At 57.3% G+C, this 13,105-nt stretch overlaps 1 protein-coding gene across 6 annotated transcripts in view; it reads left to right on the plus strand.

Moving 5' to 3' along the window:
* brd2a (bromodomain containing 2a) overlaps positions 1 to 13,105 on the plus strand; it is a 34,987-nt gene that overhangs the window by 15,340 nt on the left and 6,542 nt on the right. For all 6 annotated transcript variants that reach the window (XR_011192114.1, XM_069198969.1, XM_069198973.1 and 3 more), the window contains 5 exons: positions 318 to 465; positions 684 to 877; positions 2,685 to 3,110; positions 7,247 to 7,375; positions 12,342 to 12,545. Coding sequence is in view for 5 of the 6 variants with exons in the window: in XM_069198969.1 (XP_069055070.1) it covers positions 318 to 465; positions 684 to 877; positions 2,685 to 3,110; positions 7,247 to 7,375; positions 12,342 to 12,545 (1,101 nt within the window). In the remaining variant the exon portion in view is untranslated. The remainder of the gene's footprint in view (positions 1 to 317; positions 466 to 683; positions 878 to 2,684; positions 3,111 to 7,246; positions 7,376 to 12,341; positions 12,546 to 13,105) is intronic.

Below are 13,105 nucleotides of genomic sequence, written 5' to 3' on the forward strand. Positions count from 1 at the left end.
GTATCAGTAGTATTGACTCAGTAGAGTGGCGTTACCCTGGGGTATTGGTAGTATTGACTCAGTATAGTTTCGTTACTCTTGGGTATTAGTAGTATTGACTCAGTATAGTTTCGTTACTCTGGGTTATTGGTAGTATTGACTCAGTAGAGTGCGTTACTCTGGGGTATCGGTAGTATTGACTCAGTAGAGTGGTGTTACTCTGGGGTATCGGTAGTATTGACTCAGTAGAGTGGTGTTACTCTGGGGTATCGGTAGTATTGACTCAGTAGAGTGGTGTTACTCTGGGTTATCGGTAGTAATAATGCTCTTCCTCTCAGCCCACAGATGACATCGTGCTGATGGCTCAGTCCCTGGAGAAGGTCTTCCTCCAGAAAATTGCCCAGATGCCCCAGGAGGAGATAGAGCTGCCCCCTCCAGCCCCCAGGGGCAAACCGGGCAAGACGGGCAAGGGGCGCAAGCCTTCTGGTGAGCTGGGACAGCAGAGGGGCAGATGGCACAAGGGGTCTTTCTTGGGGCAGATTGCTGGCCAGTGGGGCAGATGATTCAGGGGGGTATTCTGTGGGGCAGATGTCTGTTGTGCAGCAGTGTGTCAGTAATACCCCCCTCTCTCTCTGTACCCCAGTCTCAGGGGTATCTGCAGCAGTGTGTCAGTAATACCCCCCCTCTCTCTCTCTGTACCCCAGTGCCCGGAGGAGTGACCACAGCTCACCAGGTCCCCGCTGTCTCCTCGGTGTCCCACTCCCTGTACTCGCCCCTGACCCCCGACACCCCCGACTCCGGCCTCTCCTGCCCCCCGCAGACCCTCATCGCCAAGAGCCTGGGGCCCCCGCACGCGCCGGGCCTGATGGGACTGCCTCCCACGCAGCCCACCGCCAAGGTAACGGGCCGCCGTCGTCGTGGTGACTTTAGGGTGTGTTGGGATGGCGCCGCCCTGCAGGAGGCTGCAGGTACTGGCCCGGGGCAAAGCAAGGCACCCTGGGATATCAGGCGCAGAGTTCTCCAGCCAGCACGGAGGGTGACAGGGGGCGCTCGGCGTGGGTTTGGGGGGGATGGACAGCGGCCCCCCTGGGTGAGGGTGGGTGTGTGACAGGACCGGCCCGGCCCGGGACAGGAGAGAGGGGGGAGGGTGACAGGACCGGCCCGGGGCTGGAGGGAGGAGGGGGGTGTGACAGGACCGGGGCAGGAGGGGGTGGGACAGGACTGGACCCGGGGCAGGAGGGAGGAGGGGGGTGTGACAGGACCGTCCCGGGGCAGGAGGGAGGAGGGGGGTGTGACAGGACCGGGCAGGAGGGGGTGGGACAGGACTGGACCCGGGACAGGAGAGAGGGGGGAGGGTGACAGGACCGGGGCAGGAGGGGGTGGGACAGGACTGGACCCGGAACAGGAGAGAGGGGGGAGGGTGACAGGACCGGCCCGGGGCAGGAGGGAGGAGGGGGGTGTGACAGAACCGGCCCGGGGCAGGAGGGAGGAGGGGGGTGTGACAGGACCGGGGCAGGAGGGGGTGGGACAGGACTGGACCCGGAACAGGAGAGAGGGGGGAGGGTGACAGGACCGGCCCGGGGCAGGAGGGAGGAGGGGGGTGTGACAGGACCGGGGCAGGAGGGGGTGGGACAGGACTGGACCCGGGACAGGAGAGAGGGGGGAGGGTGACAGGACCGGCCCGGGGCAGGAGGGAGGAGGGGGGTGTGACAGAACCGGGGCAGGAGGGGGTGGGACAGGACTGGACCCGGGGCAGGAGGGAGGAGGGGGGTGTGACAGAACCGGGGCAGGAGGGGGTGGGACAGGACTGGACCCGGGGCAGGAGGGAGGGGGGAGGGTGACAGGACCGGCCCGGGGCAGGAGGGAGGGAGGGACAGGACTGGGGCAGGAGGGAGGGAGGGGCAGGACCGGGGCAGGAGGGTGGGGGTGTCGTGGGCTAGGAGGTGACGGAATGGCGCCGTCCGGGTGTCTTGGTGTCCCGGTGTCCCAGTGTCCCAGTGTCCGGGTGTCCGGTGTCCCGGTGTCCGGGTGTCCCGGTGTCCTAGTGCCCCAGTGTTCCGGTGCCCCGGTGCCCTGGTGTCCCGGTGTCCAGGTGCCCGGTGTCCTGGTGTCCCGGTGCCCTGGTGTCCCGGTGCCCTGGTGTCCCGGTGTCCAGGTGCCCGGTGTCCTGGTGTCCGGGTGCCCTGGTGTCCGGGTGTCCGGGTGTCCTGGTGTCCTGGTGTCCGGGTGCCCTGTTGTCCTAGTGCCCCGGTGTCCCAGTGTCTGGGTGTCCGGTGTCCCGGTGTCCGGGTGTCCCGGTGTCCTAGTGCCCCAGTGTTCCGGTGCCCCGGTGCCCTGGTGTCCCGGTGTCCAGGTGCCCGGTGTCCTGGTGTCCCGGTGCCCTGGTGTCCCGGTGCCCTGGTGTCCCGGTGTCCAGGTGCCCGGTGTCCGGGTGCCCTGGTGTCCGGGTGTCCGGGTGTCCTGGTGTCCTGGTGTCCGGGTGCCCTGTTGTCCTAGTGCCCCGGTGTCCTGGTGTCCTAGTGTCCCGGTGCCCTGGTGCTCTGGTGTCCCGGTGTCCCGGTGCCCTGGTGTCCCGGTGTCCCGGTGCCCTGGTGCTCTGGTGTCCCGGTGTCCCGGTGCCCTGGTGTCCCGGTGCCCTGGTGCTCTGGTGTCCCGGTGTCCCGGTGCCCCGGCGCGAGCCCTGACCGGTCCCTCTCCCTCCGCAGAAGAAGGGCGTGAAGCGCAAGGCGGACACCACCACTCCCACCACGGTGGCCATGCCGCTGGCCGGCGCGGGCGGGGGCGGGGGGGACTCCCCGCCGGCCACGCCCCTCCCGCCCTGCCCCTCGGGGCCCGGCGGGCCTGGGGGGGCGGTGGCGGCGGCCAAGCTGCCGGCCCGGCGGCGCGAGAGCGGCCGGCCCATCAAGCCGCCGCGGAAGGACCTGCCGGACTCGCCGCAGCAGCACCAGCCCTCGCGGCGCGGCCGGCTCAGCGCCCCCCTGCGCTGCTGCAGCAGCCTGCTCAAGGAGCTGCTGTCCAAGAAGCACGCCGCCTACGCCTGGCCCTTCTACAAGCCCGTGGACGCCTCGGCCCTCAGCCTGCACGACTACCACGACATCATCAAGCACCCCATGGACCTGAGCACCATCAAGGTGACACACACACACTGACACCACGACATCATCAAGCACCCCATGGACCTGAGCACCATCAAGGTGACACACACACACTGACACCACGACATCATCAAGCACCCCATGGACCTGAGCACCATCAAGGTGACACACACACACACACTGACACCACGACATCATCAAGCACCCCATGGACCTGAGCACCATCAAGGTGACACACACACACACTGACACCACGACATCATCAAGCACCCCATGGACCTGAGCACCATCAAGGTGACACACACACACACACTGACACCACGACATCATCAAGCACCCCATGGACCTGAGCACCATCAAGGTGACACACACACACACTGACACCACGACATCATCAAGCACCCCATGGACCTGAGCACCATCAAGGTGACACACACACACTGACACCACGACATCATCAAGCACCCCATGGACCTGAGCACCATCAAGGTGACACACTGACACACACTGACACCACGACATCATCAAGCACCCCATGGACCTGAGCACCATCAAGGTGACGCACACACACACACTGACACCACGACATCATCAAGCACCCCATGGACCTGAGCACCATCAAGGTGACACACACACACACACTGACACCACGACATCATCAAGCACCCCATGGACCTGAGCACCATCAAGGTGACACACACACACACTGACACCACGACATCATCAAGCACCCCATGGACCTGAGCACCATCAAGGTGACGCACTGACACACACACACACACACTGACACCACGACATCATCAAGCACCCCATGGACCTGAGCACCATCAAGGTGACACACACACACACACTGACACCACGACATCATCAAGCACCCCATGGACCTGAGCACCATCAAGGTGACGCACTGACACACTGACACCACGACATCATCAAGCACCCCATGGACCTGAGCACCATCAAGGTGACACACACACACACACTGACACCACGACATCATCAAGCACCCCATGGACCTGAGCACCATCAAGGTGACACACACACACTGACACCACGACATCATCAAGCACCCCATGGACCTGAGCACCATCAAGGTGACACACTGACACACACTGACACCACGACATCATCAAGCACCCCATGGACCTGAGCACCATCAAGGTGACGCACACACACACACTGACACCACGACATCATCAAGCACCCCATGGACCTGAGCACCATCAAGGTGACACACACACACACTGACACCACGACATCATCAAGCACCCCATGGACCTGAGCACCATCAAGGTGACGCACTGACACACACACACACACACTGACACCACGACATCATCAAGCACCCCATGGACCTGAGCACCATCAAGGTGACACACACACACACACTGACACCACGACATCATCAAGCACCCCATGGACCTGAGCACCATCAAGGTGACGCACTGACACACTGACACCACGACATCATCAAGCACCCCATGGACCTGAGCACCATCAAGGTGACACACACACACACACACACACACTGACACCACGACATCATCAAGCACCCCATGGACCTGAGCACCATCAAGGTGACACACACACACACACTGACACCACGACATCATCAAGCACCCCATGGACCTGAGCACCATCAAGGTGACACACTGACACACACACTGACACCACGACATCATCAAGCACCCCATGGACCTGAGCACCATCAAGGTGACACACTGACACACTGACACCACGACATCCTCAAGCACCCCATGGACCTGAGCACCATCAAGGTGACACACTGACACACTGACACCACGACATCATCAAGCACCCCATGGACCTGAGCACCATCAAGGTGACACACTGACACACTGACACCACGACATCCTCAAGCACCCCATGGACCTGAGCACCATCAAGGTGACACACTGACACACACACTGACACCACGACATCATCAAGCACCCCATGGACCTGAGCACCATCAAGGTGACACACTGACACACTGACACCACGACATCCTCAAGCACCCCATGGACCTGAGCACCATCAAGGTGACGCACTGACACACACACACACACTGACACCACGACATCATCAAGCACCCCATGGACCTGAGCACCATCAAGGTGACGCACACACACACACTGACACCACGACATCATCAAGCACCCCATGGACCTGAGCACCATCAAGGTGACGCACTGACACACACACACACTGACACCACGACATCATCAAGCACCCCATGGACCTGAGCACCATCAAGGTGACGCACACACACTGACACCACGACATCATCAAGCACCCCATGGACCTGAGCACCATCAAGGTGACACACTGACACACACACACTGACACCACGACATCCTCAAGCACCCCATGGACCTGAGCACCATCAAGGTGACGCACTGACACCACGACATCATCAAGCACCCCATGGACCTGAGCACCATCAAGGTGACGCACACACACACACACACACTGACACCACGACATCATCAAGCACCCCATGGACCTGAGCACCATCAAGGTGACGCACTGACGCACTGACACCACGACATCATCAAGCACCCCATGGACCTGAGCACCATCAAGGTGACGCACTGACACACACACACACTGACACCACGACATCATCAAGCACCCCATGGACCTGAGCACCATCAAGGTGACACACTGACACACACACTGACACCACGACATCATCAAGCACCCCATGGACCTGAGCACCATCAAGGTGACACACTGACACACACACACACTGACACCACGACATCATCAAGCACCCCATGGACCTGAGCACCATCAAGGTGACACACTGACACACACTGACACCACGACATCATCAAGCACCCCATGGACCTGAGCACCATCAAGGTGACACACTGACACACACACACACTGACACCACGACATCATCAAGCACCCCATGGACCTGAGCACCATCAAGGTGACACACTGACACACACTGACACCACGACATCATCAAGCACCCCATGGACCTGAGCACCATCAAGGTGACGCACACACACACACACTGACACCACGACATCATCAAGCACCCCATGGACCTGAGCACCATCAAAGTGACACACTGACACCACGACATCATCAAGCACCCCATGGACCTGAGCACCATCAAGGTGACACACACACACTGACACCACGACATCATCAAGCACCCCATGGACCTGAGCACCATCAAGGTGACGCACTGACACACACTGACACCACGACATCATCAAGCACCCCATGGACCTGAGCACCATCAAGGTGACGCACTGACACACTGACACCACGACATCATCAGGCACCCCATGGACCTGAGCACCATCAAGGTGACGCACTGACACACACACACACACACTGACACCACGACATCATCAAGCACCCCATGGACCTGAGCACCATCAAGGTGACACACACACACACTGACACCACGACATCATCAAGCACCCCATGGACCTGAGCACCATCAAGGTGACGCACACACACACACTGACACCACGACATCATCAAGCACCCCATGGACCTGAGCACCATCAAGGTGACACACACACACACTGACACCACGACATCATCAAGCACCCCATGGACCTGAGCACCATCAAGGTGACACACTGACACACACACACTGACACCACGACATCCTCAAGCACCCCATGGACCTGAGCACCATCAAGGTGACACACACACACACTGACACCACGACATCATCAAGCACCCCATGGACCTGAGCACCATCAAGGTGACACACTGACACACACTGACACCACGACATCATCAAGCACCCCATGGACCTGAGCACCATCAAGGTGACGCACACACACACTGACACCACGACATCCTCAAGCACCCCATGGACCTGAGCACCATCAAGGTGACGCACTGACACACACTGACACCACGACATCATCAAGCACCCCATGGACCTGAGCACCATCAAGGTGACGCACTGACACACACACACTGAGAGAGTCGCACTGTCACACACACTGAGAGAGTCGCACACACTGTCACACACACTGTCAGAGTCGCACACACTGTCACACACACTGACACAGTCGCACACACTGTCACACACACTGACACTGTCGCACACACTGACACAGTCGCACTGTCGCACACACTGACACAGTCGCACTGTCCCACACTGACCGGTTGTCCCCTGTGTCCCCCAGAGGAAGATGGACGGCCGGGAGTACCGGGACTCTCAGCAGTTTGCGGCCGACGTCAGGCTCATGTTCTCCAACTGCTACAAGTACAACCCCCCCGACCACGACGTCGTCGCCATGGCCAGGAAACTGCAGGTGTGTGCAGAGACGGGGGGGGGCATGGGAGGGGCTGGCAGGGGTACGACGTGGGTCGCTCCCACAGGAGGTGGTGGTCGGGAGGGATATGAAGGGAAGATTGTGTTGAAGACTTCCCTGTAGGTGTGTGGGTCTGTAATGGACTTCAGGTGTGTGTGGCTGTAATTGACTGCTGTAGGTGTGTGTGGTTATAATGGACTATGCTGTAGGTGTGTGTGGTTATAATGGACTATGCTGTAGGTGTGTGCGTCTGTAATGCACTTTACTGCAGGTGTGTGAGTCTGTACTGGATTTTGCTGTAGGTGTGTGGGTCTGTAATGGACTTTGCTGTAGGTGTGTGTGGCTGTAATGGACTTTACTGCAGGTGAGTGTGTGGATAATTGACTTTCCTGTAGGTGTGCATTTGTAATGGACTTCAGGTGTGTGTGTGTGTCTGTAATGCACTTTGCTGCAGGTGTGTGTGTCTGTAATGGACTTTACTGCAGGTGTGTGGGTCTGTAATGCACTTTGCTGCAGGTGTGTTGGTCTGTAATGGACTTTGCTGCAGGTGTGTGAGTCTGTAATGGACTTTACTGCAGGTGTGTGAGTCTGTAATGGACTTTACTGCAGGTGTGTGGGTCTGTAATGCACTTTACTGCAGGTGTGTGTGAGTCTGTAATGCACTTTACTGCAGGTGTGTGAGTCTGTAATGCACTTTACTGCAGGTGTGTGTGAGTCTGTAATGCACTTTACTGCAGGTGTGTGGGTCTGTAATGCACTTTACTGCAGGTGTGTGCAGAGACGGGGGGGGCATGGGAGGGGCTGGCAGGGGTACGACGTGGGTCGCTCCCACAGGAGGTGGTGGTCGGGAGGGATATGAAGGGAAGATTGTGTTGAAGACTTCCCTGTAGGTGTGTGGGTCTGTAATGGATTTCCCTGTAGGTGAGTGTGTGGATAATTGACTTTACTGCAGGTGTGTGGGTCTGTAATGCACTTTACTGTAGGTGTGTGGGTCTGTAATGGACTTCAGGTGTGTGTGGCTGTAATTGATTGCTGTAGGTGTGTGTGTCTGTAATGGACTTTCCTGTAGGTTAGTGTGGATAATTGACTTTGCTGTTGGTGTGCGTTTGTAATGGACTTCAGGTGTGTGTGGCTGAAATTGACTACTGTAGGTGTGTGTGGTTATAATGGACTACGCTGTAGGTGTGTGCGTCTGTAATGCACTTTACTGCAGGTGTGGGCATCTGTAATGGACTTCGCTGTAGGTGTGTGTGGCTGTAATGGACTTCCCTGTAGATGTGTGGATCTGTAATGGACTTTACTGCAGGTGTGTGGGTCTGTAATGGACTTTACTGCAGGTGTGTGGGTCCGTAATGGACTTTGCTGCAGGTGTGTGAGTCTGTAATTGACTTTGCTGCAGGTGTGTGGGTCTGTAATGCACTTTGCTGCAGGTGTGTGGGTCTGTAATGCACTTTGCTGCAGGTATGTGTGTCTGTAATGCACTTTGCTGCAGGTGTGTGAGTCTGTAATTGACTATACTGTAGGTGTGTGGGTCTGTAATGCACTTTGCTGCAGGTGTGTGAGTCTGTAATGGACTTTACTGCAGGTGTGTGGGTCTGTACTGGACTTTACTGCAGGTGTGTGGGTCTGTAATGGACTTTGCTGCAGGTGTGTGAGTCTGTAATGGACTTTACTGCAGGTGTGTGGGTCTGTAATGGACTTTACTGCAGGTGTGTGGGTCTGTAATGCACTTTACTGCAGGTGTGTGGGTCTGTAATGGACTTTACTGCAGGTGTGTGGGTCTGTAATGCACTTTGCTGCAGGTGTGTGAGTCTAATGGACTTTGCTGCAGGTGTGTGAGTCTGTAATGGACTTTACTGCAGGTGTGTGGGTCTGTACTGCACTTTACTGCAGGTGTGTGAGTCTGTAATGGACTTTACTCCAGGTGTGTGAGTCTGTACTGGACTTTACTGCAGGTGTGTGGGTCTGTACTGCACTTTGCTGCAGGTGTGTGAGTCTAATGGACTTTGCTGCAGGTGTGTGAGTCTGTAATGGACTTTGCTGCAGGTGTGTGGGTCTGTAATGCACTTTACTGCAGGTGTGTGGGTCTGTAATGCACTTTACTGCAGGTGTGTGGGTCTGTACTGCACTTTGCTGCAGGTGTGTGGGTCTGTACTGGACTGTGCTGCAGGTGTGTAGGTCTGTACTGGACTGTGCTGCAGGTGTGTGAGTCTGTACTGGACTTTACTGCAGGTGTGTGGGTCTGTACTGGACTGTGCTGCAGGTGTGTGGGTCTGTACTGGACTGTGCTGCAGGTGTGTGAGTCTGTAATGCACTTTGCTGCAGGTGTGTGGGTCTGTAATGGACTTTACTGCAGGTGTGTGAGTCTGTACTGGACTGTGCTGCAGGTGTGTGGGTCTGTACTGGACTGTGCTGCAGGTGTGTGAGTCTGTAATGGACTTTACTGCAGGTGTGTGTGTCTGTACTGGACTGTGCTGCAGGTGTGTGAGTCTGTACTGGACTGTGCTGCAGGTGTGTGAGTCTGTACTGGACTGTGCTGCAGGTGTGTGTTTCTGTACTGGACTGTGCTGCAGGTGTGTGAGTCTGTACTGGACTGTGCTGCAGGTGTGTGGGTCTGTACTGGACTGTGCTGCAGGTGTGTGTGTGTCTGTACTGGAATGTGCTGCAGGTGTGTGTGTCTGTACTGGACTGTGCTGCAGGTGTGTGAGTCTGTACTGGACTGTGCTGCAGGTGAGTGTGTCTGTACTGGACTGTGCTGCAGGTGTGTGAGTCTGTACTGGACTGTGCTGCAGGTGTGTGGGTCTGTACTGGACTGTGCTGCAGGTGTGTGGGTCTGTACTGGACTGTGCTGCAGGTGTGTGTGAGTCTGTACTGGACTGTGCTGCAGGTGTGTGAGTCTGTACTGGACTGTGCTGCAGGTGTGTGGGTCTGTACTGGACTGTGCTGCAGGTGTGTGTGAGTCTGTACTGGACTGTGCTGCAGGTGTGTGAGTCTGTACTGGACTGTGCTGCAGGTGAGTGAGTCTGTACTGGACTGTGCTGCAGGTGTGTGAGTCTGTACTGGACTGTGCTGCAGGTGTGTGAGTCTGTACTGGACTTTACTGCAGGTGTGTGAGTCTGTACTGGACTGTGCTGCAGGTGTGTGGGTCTGTACTGGACTTTGCTGCAGGTGTGTGTGAGTCTGTACTGGACTGTGCTGCAGGTGTGTGAGTCTGTACTGGACTGTGCTGCAGGTGTGTGGGTCTGTAATGGACTTTACTGCAGGTGTGTGTGTCTGTACTGGACTGTGCTGCAGGTGTGTGAGTCTGTACTGGACTGTGCTGCAGGTGAGTGAGTCTGTACTGGACTGTGCTGCAGGTGTGTGAGTCTGTACTGGACTGTGCTGCAGGTGTGTGGGTCTGTAATGGACTTTACTGCAGGTGTGTGTGTCTGTACTGGACTGTGCTGCAGGTGTGTGAGTCTGTACTGGACTGTGCTGCAGGTGTGTGAGTCTGTACTGGACTGTGCTGCAGGTGAGTGAGTCTGTACTGGACTGTGCTGCAGGTGTGTGAGTCTGTACTGGACTGTGCTGCAGGTGTGTGAGTCTGTACTGGACTGTGCTGCAGGTGAGTGAGTCTGTACTGGACTGTGCTGCAGGTGTGTGGGTCTGTACTGGACTGTGCTGCAGGTGTGTGAGTCTGTACTGGACTGTGCTGCAGGTGTGTGAGTCTGTACTGGACTGTGCTGCAGGTGTGTGGGTCTGTACTGGACTGTGCTGCAGGTGAGTGGGTCTGTACTGGACTGTGCTGCAGGTGAGTCTGTACTGGACTGTGCTGCAGGTGAGTCTGTACTGGACTGTGCTGCAGGTGTGTGTGTCTGTACTGGACTGTGCTGCAGGTGTGTGGGTCTGTACTGGACTGTGCTGCAGGTGTGTATGTCTGTACTGGACTGTGCTGCAGGTGTGTGTGTCTGTACTGGACTGTGCTGCAGGTGTGTGGGTCTGTACTGGACTGTGCTGCAGGTGAGTCTGTACTGGACTGTGCTGCAGGTGTGTGGGTCTGTACTGGACTGTGCTGCAGGTGTGTGTGTCTGTACTGGACTGTGCTGCAGGTGTGTGGGTCTGTACTGGACTGTGCTGCAGGTGAGTGGGTCTGTACTGGACTGTGCTGCAGGTGTGTGAGTCTGTACTGGACTGTGCTGCAGGTGTGTGTGTCTGTACTGGACTGTGCTGCAGGTGTGTGTGTCTGTACTGGACTGTGCTGCAGGTGTGTGGGTCTGTACTGGACTGTGCTGCAGGTGTGTGGGTCTGTACTGGACTGTGCTGCAGGTGTGTGAGTCTGTACTGGACTGTGCTGCAGGTGTGTGGGTCTGTACTGGACTGTGCTGCAGGTGTGTGAGTCTACTGGACTGTGCTGCAGGTGTGTGTGTCTGTACTGGACTGTGCTGCAGGTGTGTGAGTCTGTACTGGACTGTGCTGCAGGTGTGTGGGTCTGTACTGGACTGTGCTGCAGGTGTATGAGTCTGTACTGGACTGTGCTGCAGGTGTGTGAGTCTGTACTGGACTGTGCTGCAGGTGTGTGGGTCTGTACTGGACTGTGCTGCAGGTGTGTGAGTCTGTACTGGACTGTGCTGCAGGTGTGTGAGTCTGTACTGGACTGTGCTGCAGGTGTGTGTGAGTCTGTACTGGACTGTGCTGCAGGTGTGTGAGTCTGTACTGGACTGTGCTGCAGGTGTGTGGGTCTGTACTGGACTTTACTGCAGGTGTGTGGGTCTGTACTGGACTGTGCTGCAGGTGTGTGGGTCTGTACTGGACTGTGCTGCAGGTGTGTGAGTCTGTACTGGACTGTGCTGCAGGTGAGTGGGTCTGTACTGGACTGTGCTGCAGGTGAGTGTGGAGCAGCAGTCCGGCTGTCCAGTCAGGCAGGCCCCAGCGGGGTGCGGTCCGGTTGTGTCCGGCGGCCTCTCTCAGCGGCTGCGTTCCCCCCCAGGACGTGTTCGAGTTCCGGTTCGCCAAGATGCCGGACGAGCCCCTGGAGGCGCCGCCCCCCACGCCGCTGGGCGCGCCCGCCGGGCCGGGGGGGTCGTCCTCGTCCTCGGAGAGCGAGCCGAGCAGCGAGACGGAGAGCCGGAGCAGCCCCAGCTCGGACAGCGAGGAGGAGCGGGCTCACAGGCTGGCCGAGCTGCAGGAGCAGGTGCTGCCCCCCTCCCTCTCTCTCTGTGTGTGTGTGTTAACACCCCCCTCTCTCTCTGTGTGTGTGTTAACACCCCTCTCTGTGTGTGTGTGTGTTAACACCCCTCTCTGTGTGTGTGTTAACACCCCTCTCTGTGTGTGTGTTAACACCCCTCTCTGTGTGTGTGTTAACACCCCTCTCTGTGTGTGTGTGTGTTAACACCCCCCTCTCTCTCTCTGTGTGTATTAACCCCTCTCTCTCTCTCAGTGTATTAACCCCTCTGTCTCTCTCTCTCTCAGTGTGTATTAACCCCCCCTCTCTCAGTGTGTGTTAACCCCTCTGTCTCTCTCTCTCAGTGTATTAACCCCTCTCTGTGTCTATTAACCTCTGTCTCTCTCTCTCAGTGTATTAACCCCTCTCTCTCTCAGTGTGTATTAACCCCTCTGTCTCTCTCTCTCAGTGTGTATTAACCCCTCTCTCTCTCTCAGTGTATTAACCCCTCTCTCTCTCAGTGTGTATTAACCCTTCTGTCTCTCTCTCTCAGTGTATTAACCCCTCTCTCTCTCTCAGTGTATTAACCC

Source organism: Lepisosteus oculatus, chromosome 14 (genome assembly GCF_040954835.1).
Source record: "Lepisosteus oculatus isolate fLepOcu1 chromosome 14, fLepOcu1.hap2, whole genome shotgun sequence".
Lineage (NCBI taxonomy): Eukaryota > Metazoa > Chordata > Actinopteri > Semionotiformes > Lepisosteidae > Lepisosteus > Lepisosteus oculatus.